Source organism: Sorex fumeus, unplaced genomic scaffold, assembly GCF_029834395.1.
Source record: "Sorex fumeus unplaced genomic scaffold, SorFum_2.1 ptg000019l, whole genome shotgun sequence".
Lineage (NCBI taxonomy): Eukaryota > Metazoa > Chordata > Mammalia > Eulipotyphla > Soricidae > Sorex > Sorex fumeus.
Window position 1 is genome coordinate 14441576 of NW_026606076.1, and position 12766 is coordinate 14454341.

Sequence of the window (12766 nt, forward strand, 5' to 3'; positions counted from 1 at the left end):
ACCACCCCCAGAGGATGTGGATGCATGTAAAATAAAGAGAGCAGATCTGCGATAGTCTCCAAGAAGAACATGACCGTGAGGAATATTGGTCGGGGATGCATGACGTGACCTAGGAGGAAGTACTAGAAGTGTTTGCATCTCTACAGACAGACAAATATATGATAAATCCTGTCTCATAGAGAGCCGTTAGATTTTCTATCTGATAAATTTTCAAGATGATAAATTAATTTTGTCATCGTGCGGACTCAGAGTTTCATAGACCTGCATAAAATGGTAGTTTGGGAAATTGGAATTCACTTCCCATGATCGAACAGAATTTGGTGTTCAAGGTTTATTCCAAGAGTCATTTCCCAAAAAAGCATTAGGATTTAAAGAGCATAGGTTGTCTATATTTTATTTTTTCCCCAATATTTTGAATTCTGACTGGAGAGATAATATAGCAGGTAGGGTTTTTGCCTTGCACACAGCCTACTCCGGTTCAATTCCCAGCATCCCATATGATCCCCCAAGCACCTCCAGGAGTAATTCCTGAGTGCAGAGCCAGGAGTAACCCCAGATTCTCAGGTGTGACCCAAAAAGCAAATATATAAATAAATAAATAAATAAATAATAAAACTGTTGTGCTTTTGGATCCGAGAGTAATAGTACAGGGGTTAAGGCACTTACTTGCCTTGCATATCCAGACACATGTTCAAATCCCTGCACCATGAATTGTCCCATTAGCTCACAACAAGAAATCAGCCTTGAGCACAGAGTGAGGAGTAAGCCCTGAGAACCACTGGGTATGGCCTATAAGCTAACAAATATTATGCCTTCTTCACTTTGCCACAGTTTAAAACGTCTGGTAGGTGATTTATTAATAACAGGTTAATAAAGGCTTTAACAGAGTTTCAGTCATTTCAGTTGCCAGAGACTGATGGAATAGGTCCTTTGACTTCAAGTATTTATCAGGGGCCCAAGTGATAGTGCACCAGATACAAGGATGCTTGCTTGCCTTGCTTGCAGTCAATCTGAGTTTGATTTTGGGCATCTCATAAAGTACCCTGAGCACCACAAGGAGGGATAGCTGAGTGCAGAGCCAGAATTAAGCCCTGAACACTGCCAGGTGTGACCACACCAAGCAAAGTGTTTATCATTAGTTTCTAATAAATGTTATTCAAAGACATTAAGTTGTGTCATTTAGATATGCCAGACACAGTAACTAAGTATCATTAGTTTCTAATACATATGATTCAAAATCCAATAAATCAGTGACATTAAGTTGTGTCATTTAGTTTTCTGTCATTAAGGATATTACTAACTAGCTCTGAGGATGGAATTCAGTAATAGTAAGCAGGCATAGATAACTTTAAATGATATAATTTTTATAATGACCCTCTTATATAATGACACTGTGATGATTTGGGGCTGGGGGTGTGTGCCAAGGGCCACACATGGCCACGCTCAGTGTTTAGTCATGGCTGGGCTCAGGGGGCCCTATGAGGCGTTGAGCATAGAATTCAGGTTGGCCATGTGCAATGCAAGCGTTCTACCTGCTGGTCCTAACTCCTTGGCTCCAAGACACTGTTCTTTTGTTTTGTTTTGGTTTGCTTTGCTTTTTGGATCACACCCGGCTCAGGGGTTACTCCTGGCTCTGCAACTAAAGAATCACTGCTAGCGGTGCTCAGGGAACCATGTGGGTTACTGGGGATTGAAACCTGGGTCAGCTGGTGCAAGGCAAACACTCTACCCACTGGACTATCTCTCCGGCCCCAAGACACTGTTCTTGAAGTGACATTCAGACCTCAAGTCTTGCAGTCTATCTGCCATAGAGGTTTACCCTCAGTTACGCATCCTGGTATTTTCTACTCCATTTATTGAAGCATCGTGATTTACAATGTTTTTCAGGACAGAATTTCATGCATATATTTCAATGCTCCCACCAGGGTATCTTCCTTTTAATCCACCCATACCTCCCAAGTTGCCCTCCACCCCTTCCACTGTAAATTCAGTTCTTTAGACAAACTCTCAAGTTATTTTGCGATTGATCATTTTGGGTTCAACAGACTGAGTTCCTTATAGGATGTGGGGAATCAAACCTGATCGCTCACGTGCAAAGCAAATGCCCTACCCACTGTCCTATCATTCCAGCCTCATAAATTACTTTTTTCTAACATCAATTTCAAAACTAAAGATAAATGCGCACTTAAGACACTTAATTGGGTGCTGAAGTGATAGCACAGCAGGTAGATCGTTTGCCTAGTACGCGGCCCACCCGGATTTGATTCCCGGCATCTCATATGGTCCCCTGTCCACCGCCAAAAGTAATTCCTGGGTGCATTAGTCAGGAGTAACCCCTGTGTATCGCTGGGTGTGACCCAAAAAAGAAATTTTTTAAAAAGATACTTAATTGAATGAAAAATGAAAACATACAATTAAAAATGTGTAATGACATGCATTTATGTAGCATCTGTGCTATTTGTATATAATTACCTTATCCTAAGAAGCCCCCAAGGTACCAAACTTGAAAATCAGGCAAACTGAGTCAACACAGTGATGAAATGCTCCGAGTTAGTTCCAGATCTCTAGAGGAATCCTCCGTCATCTTTTCTAGTTTTCTTCCCCTAAGATCATCCTTTCCACACAGTAATTAACCACGAGAGGCTGAAGCCCTAGAGACTACACTATGAGACAATGTCTTCTGCAGTCTTCATGAACCAACCATATTTTCCATAGCCTTGGTGAAATTTGAGTCATTTATCAGATGGAGCTCAACCCTTTCAACTGAAGCAGGAAACTCTGTCACCAGGTACAATCAAAGCTTTCTATTCCTTTGACTCACCCTCTATGGCAGGTCCATCATCTCGTTTCCATTCTCACAATACTTAGTGTGAGAGTGAGAGAAAGTTCATGAGCAAAACCAATGATTCTTAATCTTTAAGTATAGAATAAGTTCTGTATTTTCTTCTAAATGGATAAACGGATCCCAGAAAAAAATCACTTCCAGAGTTATCATAAACAACTATTTGACCTAATGCCATCTATATATGTTTTCACTTACTACAATTTTGTGATTTATGCTGGAGGACTGTAGTGACTAATACTATTAAGAACAGGAATATCTAGTCAGAGATCATATGTGTTACCAGAGAGAAAACGAATCTTATAGTAGATTGCACTATGGTTCACCAAAAAAGAGTTCCTAATTCATCACTTTGCCCATGGATCACTATGCCAGTCACATTAATAAAAAAAAACAATGCTAATAGAACAATTTTTCTCTGAGAACAAAAGTAGTCATTATTGATATTCAATATTTGAAAAAACTGAAATTTTTCCACAGAGACTGGGGAATAAAATTTTATGTTTAATTTAAAACTTATCATTCAGGGGCTTGAGAGCGAAGCTCACAACTGTTTTTCTGAGAACTGTCATATTGATTGCCAAAGATGTTGTACCAGTCAACATGTTAACTCAACTCTAATTAACAAAAGAAAGAACACTTGTAAGGCTGTAGTTATAGCAATTCCTCTGGTTGATCTGGACAGAATTCATTGCTAATCTTCTGAAAAGAATTGAACATTCTAGATGTCATTAAGATCATTCACAGTTCAGAGAAGATGATAATAAATTCCAAGTCTCAGGGTCTGAAGCGATAGTACATAGTACAGCAAGGAGGGTGTTTGCCTTGCATGAGGCAACCTGGGTTTGATCCCTGGCATCCCATATGGTCCCCAAAGCACTGCCAGGAGTAATTTCTGAGTGCAGAGCCAGGAGTAACCCCTGAGCATTTCTGGGTGTGACCCAAAAAGCAAACAATTAAAATAAAATAAATTCCAAGTCTCACAGGTCAATTTAAGAGGGTTCCAATTTTCGTGGAGGAAGTAATGATAATATGATATAAAAATAGAATTAAAGTTAGAAGAGCCTGAGAATGCAATTAAGTTGCTATAATCTTAGGGAAAAAATGACTAAATGAGAAATTGCTTCTTTGTATAAGCAAGGAAAGCAGTTCCACAAGATGGAATCTATTTTTGGTGTATATTTTTGTATTGATTCTTAGGCCACACTCTGCAGTGCTGAGGGCTTGCTCCTGGTCCTTCCCTCAGATCACTCTTGGCAGGCTTGGGGGACCCCATGGGGTGCCAATGATCAAACTGGGGCCAGTCATGTGCAATGCAAACACCCTCCCCACTGTACTATCTCTCTTCCCACTGGTGTGTATTCCACGAACATTTTTGAAATGTCAATAAGGATTTAGAACATGACATTAACTCAATGTACACAGTAGTGCTGGGTTGAAAGTTCAACTGTGGGTACATGATGTCAACTAGTATCTCATGCTATAGACAGCTTCCCTGAAAAAGAAGATTAGCTTTTTAGTGGAGACCTCAGATGATGGAGTATTTTAGCAACAAAACATTTCATGTCTATATTTTGCCTCTTAAGCCATAATGGTATTTCATGCTTCAAGTATACTGTATAAAAGCAAAATGTTATTCACCATTTTAATCTCCTTTAGACACAAAATAAATATGATTATTTATATTGGAATGCTGACCTTTTTTTCAGTAGTCTGGAAACAAAACCAGACTGCTGTGATGGGTACCAATATCATTAAGTCACATAAAATGTTTGTACAGTTGGAAATTTGAATGGGCACTATGAAGATTCCTTTTAAACTGAACAATTGTTTGTAAAATTATATCATAGCGGATATGTAAAATAAATGAATGTAATACATTATTATATATAAGTTTACTTTTCTGTATTTCAAATCAAAATGTATAAATAAATTTGTATGTGGCATATTATTAGGTAATAATAACTGTCAGTTCACAGTCGACTTCTTTATTTTTGTTTTGTTGGTACACAGAGGACTTTATTCAATTTCAATTACTGCTGAAAATATTTGAGATGATGAAAGTAAATGGCAGCTCAGCGAAACACTTCATCTTAGTTGGCTTTTCAGAGTATCCCCGGGTTGAGTTCATTCTCTCCCTCTTTGTCTCTGGGTTCTACACGATGACACTGACTGGAAATGCAGCCATCATTTTGGTGTCCATCCTGGATAGCCGCCTCCACACACCAATGTACTTCTTCCTGCGAAATCTCTCATTTCTGGACATGTTTTTCACCACTTCTGTTGTTCCTCAGATGCTGGTGAACATATGGGGAAAAAATAATCACATCAGCTATCTGGGCTGCATGGTGCAGTTTACCGTGGCCTTGGCTCTGGGATCCACAGAATGTGTCCTTCTGGCTGTCATGTCTATTGACCGTTATGCTGCTGTTTGCTGGCCCCTCAGGTATAGTACAATTATGCACCAACAGATCTGCCACCTCCTTGCTGCCATATCTTGGATCTGGGGCTTTGGCAACTCTCTCTTCCAGTCTTCACTGGCCATCGTTTTACCTCGATGCGGTAACCACCGTGTGGATCATTTCTTTTGTGAGCTCTTGATCATTGTCAAGCTCTCGTGTGTGGATACTCGTCCAACAGAGTCAAAGATGCTAGTGGCTCGCCACATCATCCTTGTTGCTCCAGTCTGTGTCATTCTCACTTCATATGCCTGCATAGCCAGGGCCGTGCTCAGGATGAAATCTGCTGAAGGCAGAAGGAAGGCGTTTGGGACCTGTGCGTCTCACCTGATGGTGGTCTCTCTCTATTATGGAACCATCATGTTCATGTACCTTCAACCGAAAAATAACTATTCTCAGCATCAGGGCAAGGCCCTGGCCCTTGTTTATATGATTGTTGCTCCTACCATGAACCCGCTGATATACACCCTGAGGAACAAAGACGTAAAAAGGGCAGTTAGGAAAATTGTGTGGAAGGAGTCTGAGACTTCATGATTTCTGGAACGTGGGTCCTAGGAATGATTAGGGCAGTGCAATAACTACAAGGATGACAGTTTGCTTTTCAGCATTTAGCCCAAACTTAGGGAAACATGAATACTGAATGCAAGCAAAATATAAAATGTCGTCAACCATAGGGGCTAATAAAAAGTTTATAAGGTAGCTCTTTGTTGTCTTGGACATTTATATCTGGATACTGCAGGAAATTTATCTCTTGCCTGATGGTATTATTAAAGCTATAGTTTTTCAGGGTATCCTGGACATTATGAGTTATAGAACAAGTATTTGTCATGGTAACCACTCTGAGGTAATTAATTATCAAGGCAGATAGTATGGACCAAATTTTTTATTTAAGCAAGATTGGAATGACATGTAACTAGAAGGACATATAACCAAAGAGTGCATAAGATAAATTAGGAGCAATTTTTTTTTTACTGAGTCACGGTGAGATGTACAGTTACAAAGTTGTTCATAATGGGTTTCAGTCATATAATGTTCCAACACCCAAACCTTTACCACTGTACATTTCCCACCACCAATGTCCTCAGTTTCTCTCCTTCCATCTTCCACAACCTAGCTGCCTCTACTCAGTCTCTCTCTCTCTCTCTCTCTCTCTCTCTCTCTCTCTCTCACCTTTTGGTAATTATGGTTTGCAATACAGATACTGAAAGGTTGCCATGTATATTCCTCTACCTCTAGAGTAATATTTTTGTCTGGACTCAATCAAGAAAGCTTCTTGTATCTAGGACATCTCAAATCACCTTTAAATGACGTTTGGATTCAGACTTGACAGTGGCATAGAAATAATTCTGCACATATGATCAAAAATAAGCAAATGTGTCACAAATACAAAGGAGAATACTATCAAGCTCTCTACAGCAATAGGTTTTTGATTGTGTTCTGCAAGAGTTCTGTAAGCCCAGGTAGGTTTTCTAGTGGGTCATTTTGGTTTCTGGATTGTAGTGTATTAGATGCTGACATGGTTCTAAACTGTACCCTATCCAAGTGGTCAGAGTAAAGATGAACTCTTCAAAACACTTATTGAGGACTGAATATAGCTGAAAGGTTGCAGAAAATTAGAGAATAGAAAAACCACCCCCAGAGGATGTGGACGCATGTAAAATAAAGAGAGCCGGTCTGCGATAGTCTCCAAGAAGAACATGACCATGAGGAATATTGGTCGGGGATGCATGACGTGACCTAGGAGGAAGTACTAGAAGTGTTTGCATCTCACAGACAGACAACTATATGATGAATCCTGTTTCATAGAGAGCGGTTAGCTTTTCTATTTGATAAATTTTCTAGATGTTCATTTAATTTTGTCATCGTGCGGACTCAGAGTTTCATAGACCTGCATAAAATGGTAGTTTGGGAAATTGGAATTCATTTCCCATGATTGAACAGAATTTGGTGTTCAAGGTTTATTCCAAGAGTCATTTCCCAAAAAAACATTAGGATTTAAAGAGCATAGGTTGTCTATATTTTATTTTTTCCCAATATTTTGAATTCTGACTGGAGAGATAATATAGCAGGTAGGGTTTTTGCTTTGCACACAGCCTACCCCGGTTCAATTCCCAGCATCCCATATGATCCCCCAAGCACCTCCAGGAGTAATTCCTGAGTGCAGAGCCAGGAGTAACCCCAGATTCTCAGGTGTGACCCAAAAAGCAAATATATAAATAAATAAATAAATAAATAAATAATAAAACTGTTGTGCTTTTGGATCCGAGAGTAATAGTACAGGAGTTAAGGCACTTACTTGCCTTGCATATCCAGACACATGTTCAAATCCCTGCACCATGAATTGTCCCATTAGCTCACAACAAGAAATGAGCCTTGAGCACAGAGTGAGGAGTAAGCCCTGAGAACCACTGGGTATGGCCTATAAGCTAACAAATATTATGCCTTCTTCACTTTGCCACAGTTTAAAACGTCTGGTAGGTGATTTATTAATAACAGGTTAATAAAGGCTTTAACAGAGTTTCAGTCATTTCAGTTGCCAGAGACTGATGGAATAGGTCCTTTGACTTCAAGTATTTATCAGGGGCCCAAGTGATAGTGCACCAGATACAAGGATGCTTGCTTGCCTTGCTTGCAGTCAATCTGAGTTTGATTTTGGGCATCTCATAAAGTACCCTGAGCACCACAAGGAGGGATAGCTGAGTGCAGAGCCAGAATTAAGCCCTGAACACTGCCAGGTGTGACCACACCAAGCAAAGTGTTTATCATTAGTTTCTAATAAATGTTATTCAAAGACATTAAGTTGTGTCATTTAGATATGCCAGACACAGTAACTAAGTATCATTAGTTTCTAATACATATGATTCAAAATCCAATAAATCAGTGACATTAAGTTGTGTCATTTAGTTTTCTGTCATTAAGGATATTACTAACTAGCTCTGAGGATGGAATTCAGTAATAGTAAGCAGGCATAGATAACTTTAAATGATATAATTTTTATAATGACCCTCTTATATAATGACACTGTGATGATTTTGGGCTGTGGGTGTGTGCCAAAGGCCACACCTGGCCATGCTCAGGGTTTAGTCATGGCTGAGCTCAGTGGACCCTATGAGGTACCTGGCATAGAATTCAGGTTGACCATGTGCAAGGCAAGCATCCTACCTGCTGTCCTAACTCTTTGACTCCAAGACACTATTCTTTTGTTTTGTTTTGTTTTGGTTTGGTTTTGCTTTGCTTTTTGGATCACACCCGACGAGGCTCAGAGGTTACTGCTGGCTCTGCAACTAAGGAATCACTGCTAGCGGTGCTCGGGGAACCAGGTGGGTTACCGGGGATTGAATCCCGGGTCAGCTGTGTGCAAGGCAAACACTCTACCCACTGTACTATCTCTCCGGCCTCAAGACACTGTTCTTGAGGTGACATTCAGATCTCAAGTCTCACAGTCTATCTGCAATAGAGGTTTACCCTCAGTTATGGTTCCTGGTATTTTCTACTCCATTTATTGAAGCGTCGTGATTTACAATATTGTTCAGGACAGAATTTCATGTATATTTTTCAATACTCCCAGCAGGGTAGCTTCCTTTTGATCCACCCATACCTCCCAAGCTGCCCTCCAACCCTGCCATGGTAAGTTCAGTTCTGTAGACAAACTCTCAGGTTATTTTGCAATTGATCATTTTCGGTTCACCAGACTGAGTTTTTTATGGGTTGCTGGGAATCAAACCTGATCACTCACCTGCAAAGCAAGTGCCCTATTCGCTGTCCTATCATTCCAGGCTCTTAAGTTGCTTTTTTTTGTAAAACCAATTTCAAAATTCAAAGAAAAAATGAACACTTAAGATATTTAATTGGGGGCTGAGGTGATAGCACAATGGGTATGGCATTGCATTGCACGTGGCTGACCTTGGTTCAAGTCCCAGCATCCCATATGGTCCCCCAAGCACTGCCAGAAGTAATTCCTTAGTGCATGAGCCAGGAGTAACCCCTGTGCATCACCGGTTGTGACTCAAAAGCAAAAAAGAAAAGCAGATACTTAATTGAATGACAAAAACTTACAATTAATAATGTGTAATGACACACATTTATGTAGAATCTGTGCTTTTTATCTAATTACCTTATCCTAAGAAGCCCTCAAAACACAAAATTTGAAAATCAGGCAAACTGAGATAACACAGTATTGAAATGCTCTGAGTTAGTTCCGGGTCTCTAGAGGAATCCTCCGTCATCTTTTCTAGTTTTCTTCCCCAGAGTTTCTCCCTTCCACACAGTAATTAACCACGGGAGGCTGAAGCCCTGGAGACTACAATATGAGGCAGTGTCTCTCTGCAGTCTTCATGAACCAACCATATTTTCCATAGCCTTGGTGAAATTTGAGTCATTTATCAGATGGAGCTCAACCCTTTCAACTGAAGCAGGAAACTCTGTCACCAGGTACAATCACAGCTTTCTATTCCTCTCACTCACCCTCTATCACAGGTCCATCATCCCATTTTCATCCTCACAATACTTAGTGTGAGAGTGAGAGAAAGTTCATGTGCAAGACCAATGTTTATTAATCTTTAAGTATAGAATAAGTTCTGTATTTTCCTCTAAATGGATAAGATAAAAGGAACCCAGAAATATCACTTCCAGAGTTATCATAAACAACTATTTGACCTAATGCCATCTATATATGGTTTCACTCACTACAATTTTGTGATTTATGCTGGAGGACTGTATTGCCTAACGCTATTAAGAACAGGAATATCTAATCAGATATGTATTAGTAGGGAGAAAAAGAATCTTATAGTAGAACTCACTAAGGTTCACCAAAAAAGAGTTTCTAATCCATCTCTATGCCCAAAGATATCAAACTAGTCACATAAATCTAAAAAACAATGCTTATAGAACTTTTTTTCTCTGGGAACAAAAGTAGTAGTTTGTGGTATTCAATATTGGAAAAGTTGAAATTTGTCTACAGAGGTTGAGGAATAAAATTTTATGTTTAATTTAAAACTTATCAGTCAGGGGCTCTCCATCTGGTTTTTCGAGAAATGTCCAAATTGATTGCCAAAGATGTTGCACCAGTCATCATGTTACCTCAACTCAAATTACCAAAAGAGAGAACATTTGTTAGACTGTAGTTATAGCAATTCCTCTGGTTGATCTGGACAGAATTCATTGCTGATCTTCTGAAAAGAATTGGACGTTCTAGACGTCATTAGAATGTACACGGTTCAGAGAAGATGATAATAAATTCCAAGTCTCGGGGGCCGGAGTGATGGTACAGCAGGGAGATCATTTGCTTTGCACACAGCTGACTAGGTTAGACGCTGGCATCCCATATGGTCCCCTAAGCACTGCCAGGAGTGATTCCTGAACGATGAGCCAGGAGTAACCTCTGAGCATTGCAGGGTGTGACCTCAAAAGCAAAAAAGTAAAATAAAATAAATTCCAAGTCTCACAGATTAATTTAAGGGGGTTCCACTTTTCGTGGAAGAAGTAATGATAACAGATACAAGAAATAGAATTAATGTTAGCAGAAGAGGCTAAAAATGCAATTAAATTGCTATAATCTCATGAAAACATGTAACTAAACAAGAAATTGCTTCTTTGGATAAGCAAAGCAAGTGATTCCTTAAGATGAATCTATTTTTGGTGTGTATTTTTGTATTGGTGCTTAGGCCACACGCTGCAGTGCTGAGGGCTTACTCCTGGCCCTGCCATCAGATCACTCTTGGCAGGCTTGGGGGACCCCATGGGATGCCAGTGATCAAACTGGGGCCAGCCATGTGCAATGAAAATACCCTCCTCACTGTACTATCTCTTTCCCCACTGGTGTATATTCTATGAACATTGTTGAAATGTTAATAAGGATTTAGAACATGACATTAACTTAATGGATACAATAGTGCGGGGTTGAAAGTTTAACTGTGGGTACATGATGTCAACTGGTATCTCGTGCTATAAGAAAGCTTCCCTAATAAAAAAATTTAGCTTTTCAGTAGAGTGAGATGATGAAGTATTGTAGAAATAAAACATTTCGTGTCTATAGTTTGCCTCTTAAATCATAATGCTATTTCATGCTTCAAGCATACTATATAAAAGCAAAATGTTATTCACTGTTTTAATCTCTTTTAGACACAAAATAAATTACATTTACAATATAATCAAACATTACAATACAATCAATCATTGCAATTGATTATATTGTAATGTTGACCTTATTGCAGAAGTCTGGAGCCAAACCCAGACTGCTCTGACGTGTACCAATATCATTAAGTGACATAAAATGTTTGTACAGTAGGAAATTTGAATGGGTATCATGAAGATCTATTTTAAAATGAGCCATTGTCTGTAAAATAAATGAATGTAATGCATTATTATATAATTTCATATTTTCTTGTGTTTAAAATAAAAATGTATAAAATGTGTATATGATATATTATTAGGTAACAATAACTGCCAGCTCACAGTCGACTTGTTTATTTTTGTTTTGTTGGCACACAGAGGACTTCAATTTCAATTACTGTCAAAAATATTTGAGATGACGAAAGTAAATGGGAGCTCAGTGAAATATTTCATCTTAGTTGGTTTTTCAGAGTATCCCCGGGCTGAGTTCATTCTCTCCCTCTTTGTCTCTGGCTTCTACATAATGACACTGATTGGAAATGCAGCCATCATTTTGGTGTCCATCCTGGACAGCCGCCTCCACACCCCCATGTACTTCTTCCTGCGAAATCTCTCATTTCTGGACATAATTTTCACGACTTCCATTGTTCCTCAGATGTTGGTGAACATGTGGGGAAATAATAATCACATCAGCTATCTCGGCTGCATGGTGCAGTTTACTGTGGCCTTGGCTCTGGGATCCACAGAATGTGTCCTTCTGGCTGTCATGTCTATTGACCGTTATGCTGCTGTTTGCTGGCCGCTCAGGTATAGTACAATTATGCACCAACAGATCTGCCACCTCCTTGCTGCCATATCTTGGATCTGGGGCTTTGGCAACTCTCTCGTCCAGTCTTCACTGGCCATCACTTTACCTCTATGCGGTCACCACCGTGTGGACCATTTCTTTTGTGAGATCTTGATCATTGTCAAGCTCTCGTGTGTAGACACTCGTCCAACAGAGTCAAAGATGCTAGTGCCTCGCCTCATCATCGTTATTGTTCCAGTCTCCGTCATTCTCATCTCTTATGCTTGCATAGCCAGGGCCGTGCTCAGGATGAAATCTGCTGAAGGCAGAAGGAAGGCGTTTGGGACCTGTGCGTCTCACCTGATAGTGGTCTCTCTCTTCTATGGAACCGTCATGTTCATGTACCTTCAACCGAAAAATAACTATTCTCAGCATCAGGGCAAGGCCCTGGCCCTTGTTTATATGATTTTTGCTCCTACCATGAACCCGCTGATATACACCCTCAGGAACAAAGACGTAAAGAGGGCAGTTAGGAAAATTGTGTGGAAGGAGTCTGAGACTTCATGA

The 12766-nt window shown here is 39.8% G+C and overlaps 2 protein-coding genes across 2 annotated transcripts; both read left to right on the plus strand.

The window, feature by feature from the left end:
• Nucleotides 1–4896: 4896 nt before the first annotated feature.
• Nucleotides 4897–5835, plus strand: LOC130021987 (putative olfactory receptor 2W6). Its single transcript, XM_056112717.1, has one exon. The coding sequence runs from the start codon at nucleotides 4897–4899 to the stop codon at nucleotides 5833–5835; it is 939 nt and encodes a 312-aa protein (XP_055968692.1).
• Nucleotides 5836–11827: 5992 nt separating this feature from the next.
• Nucleotides 11828–12766, plus strand: LOC130021988 (putative olfactory receptor 2W6). The gene has a single exon (XM_056112718.1). It carries the CDS (start codon nucleotides 11828–11830, stop codon nucleotides 12764–12766), a length of 939 nt encoding a protein of 312 aa, XP_055968693.1.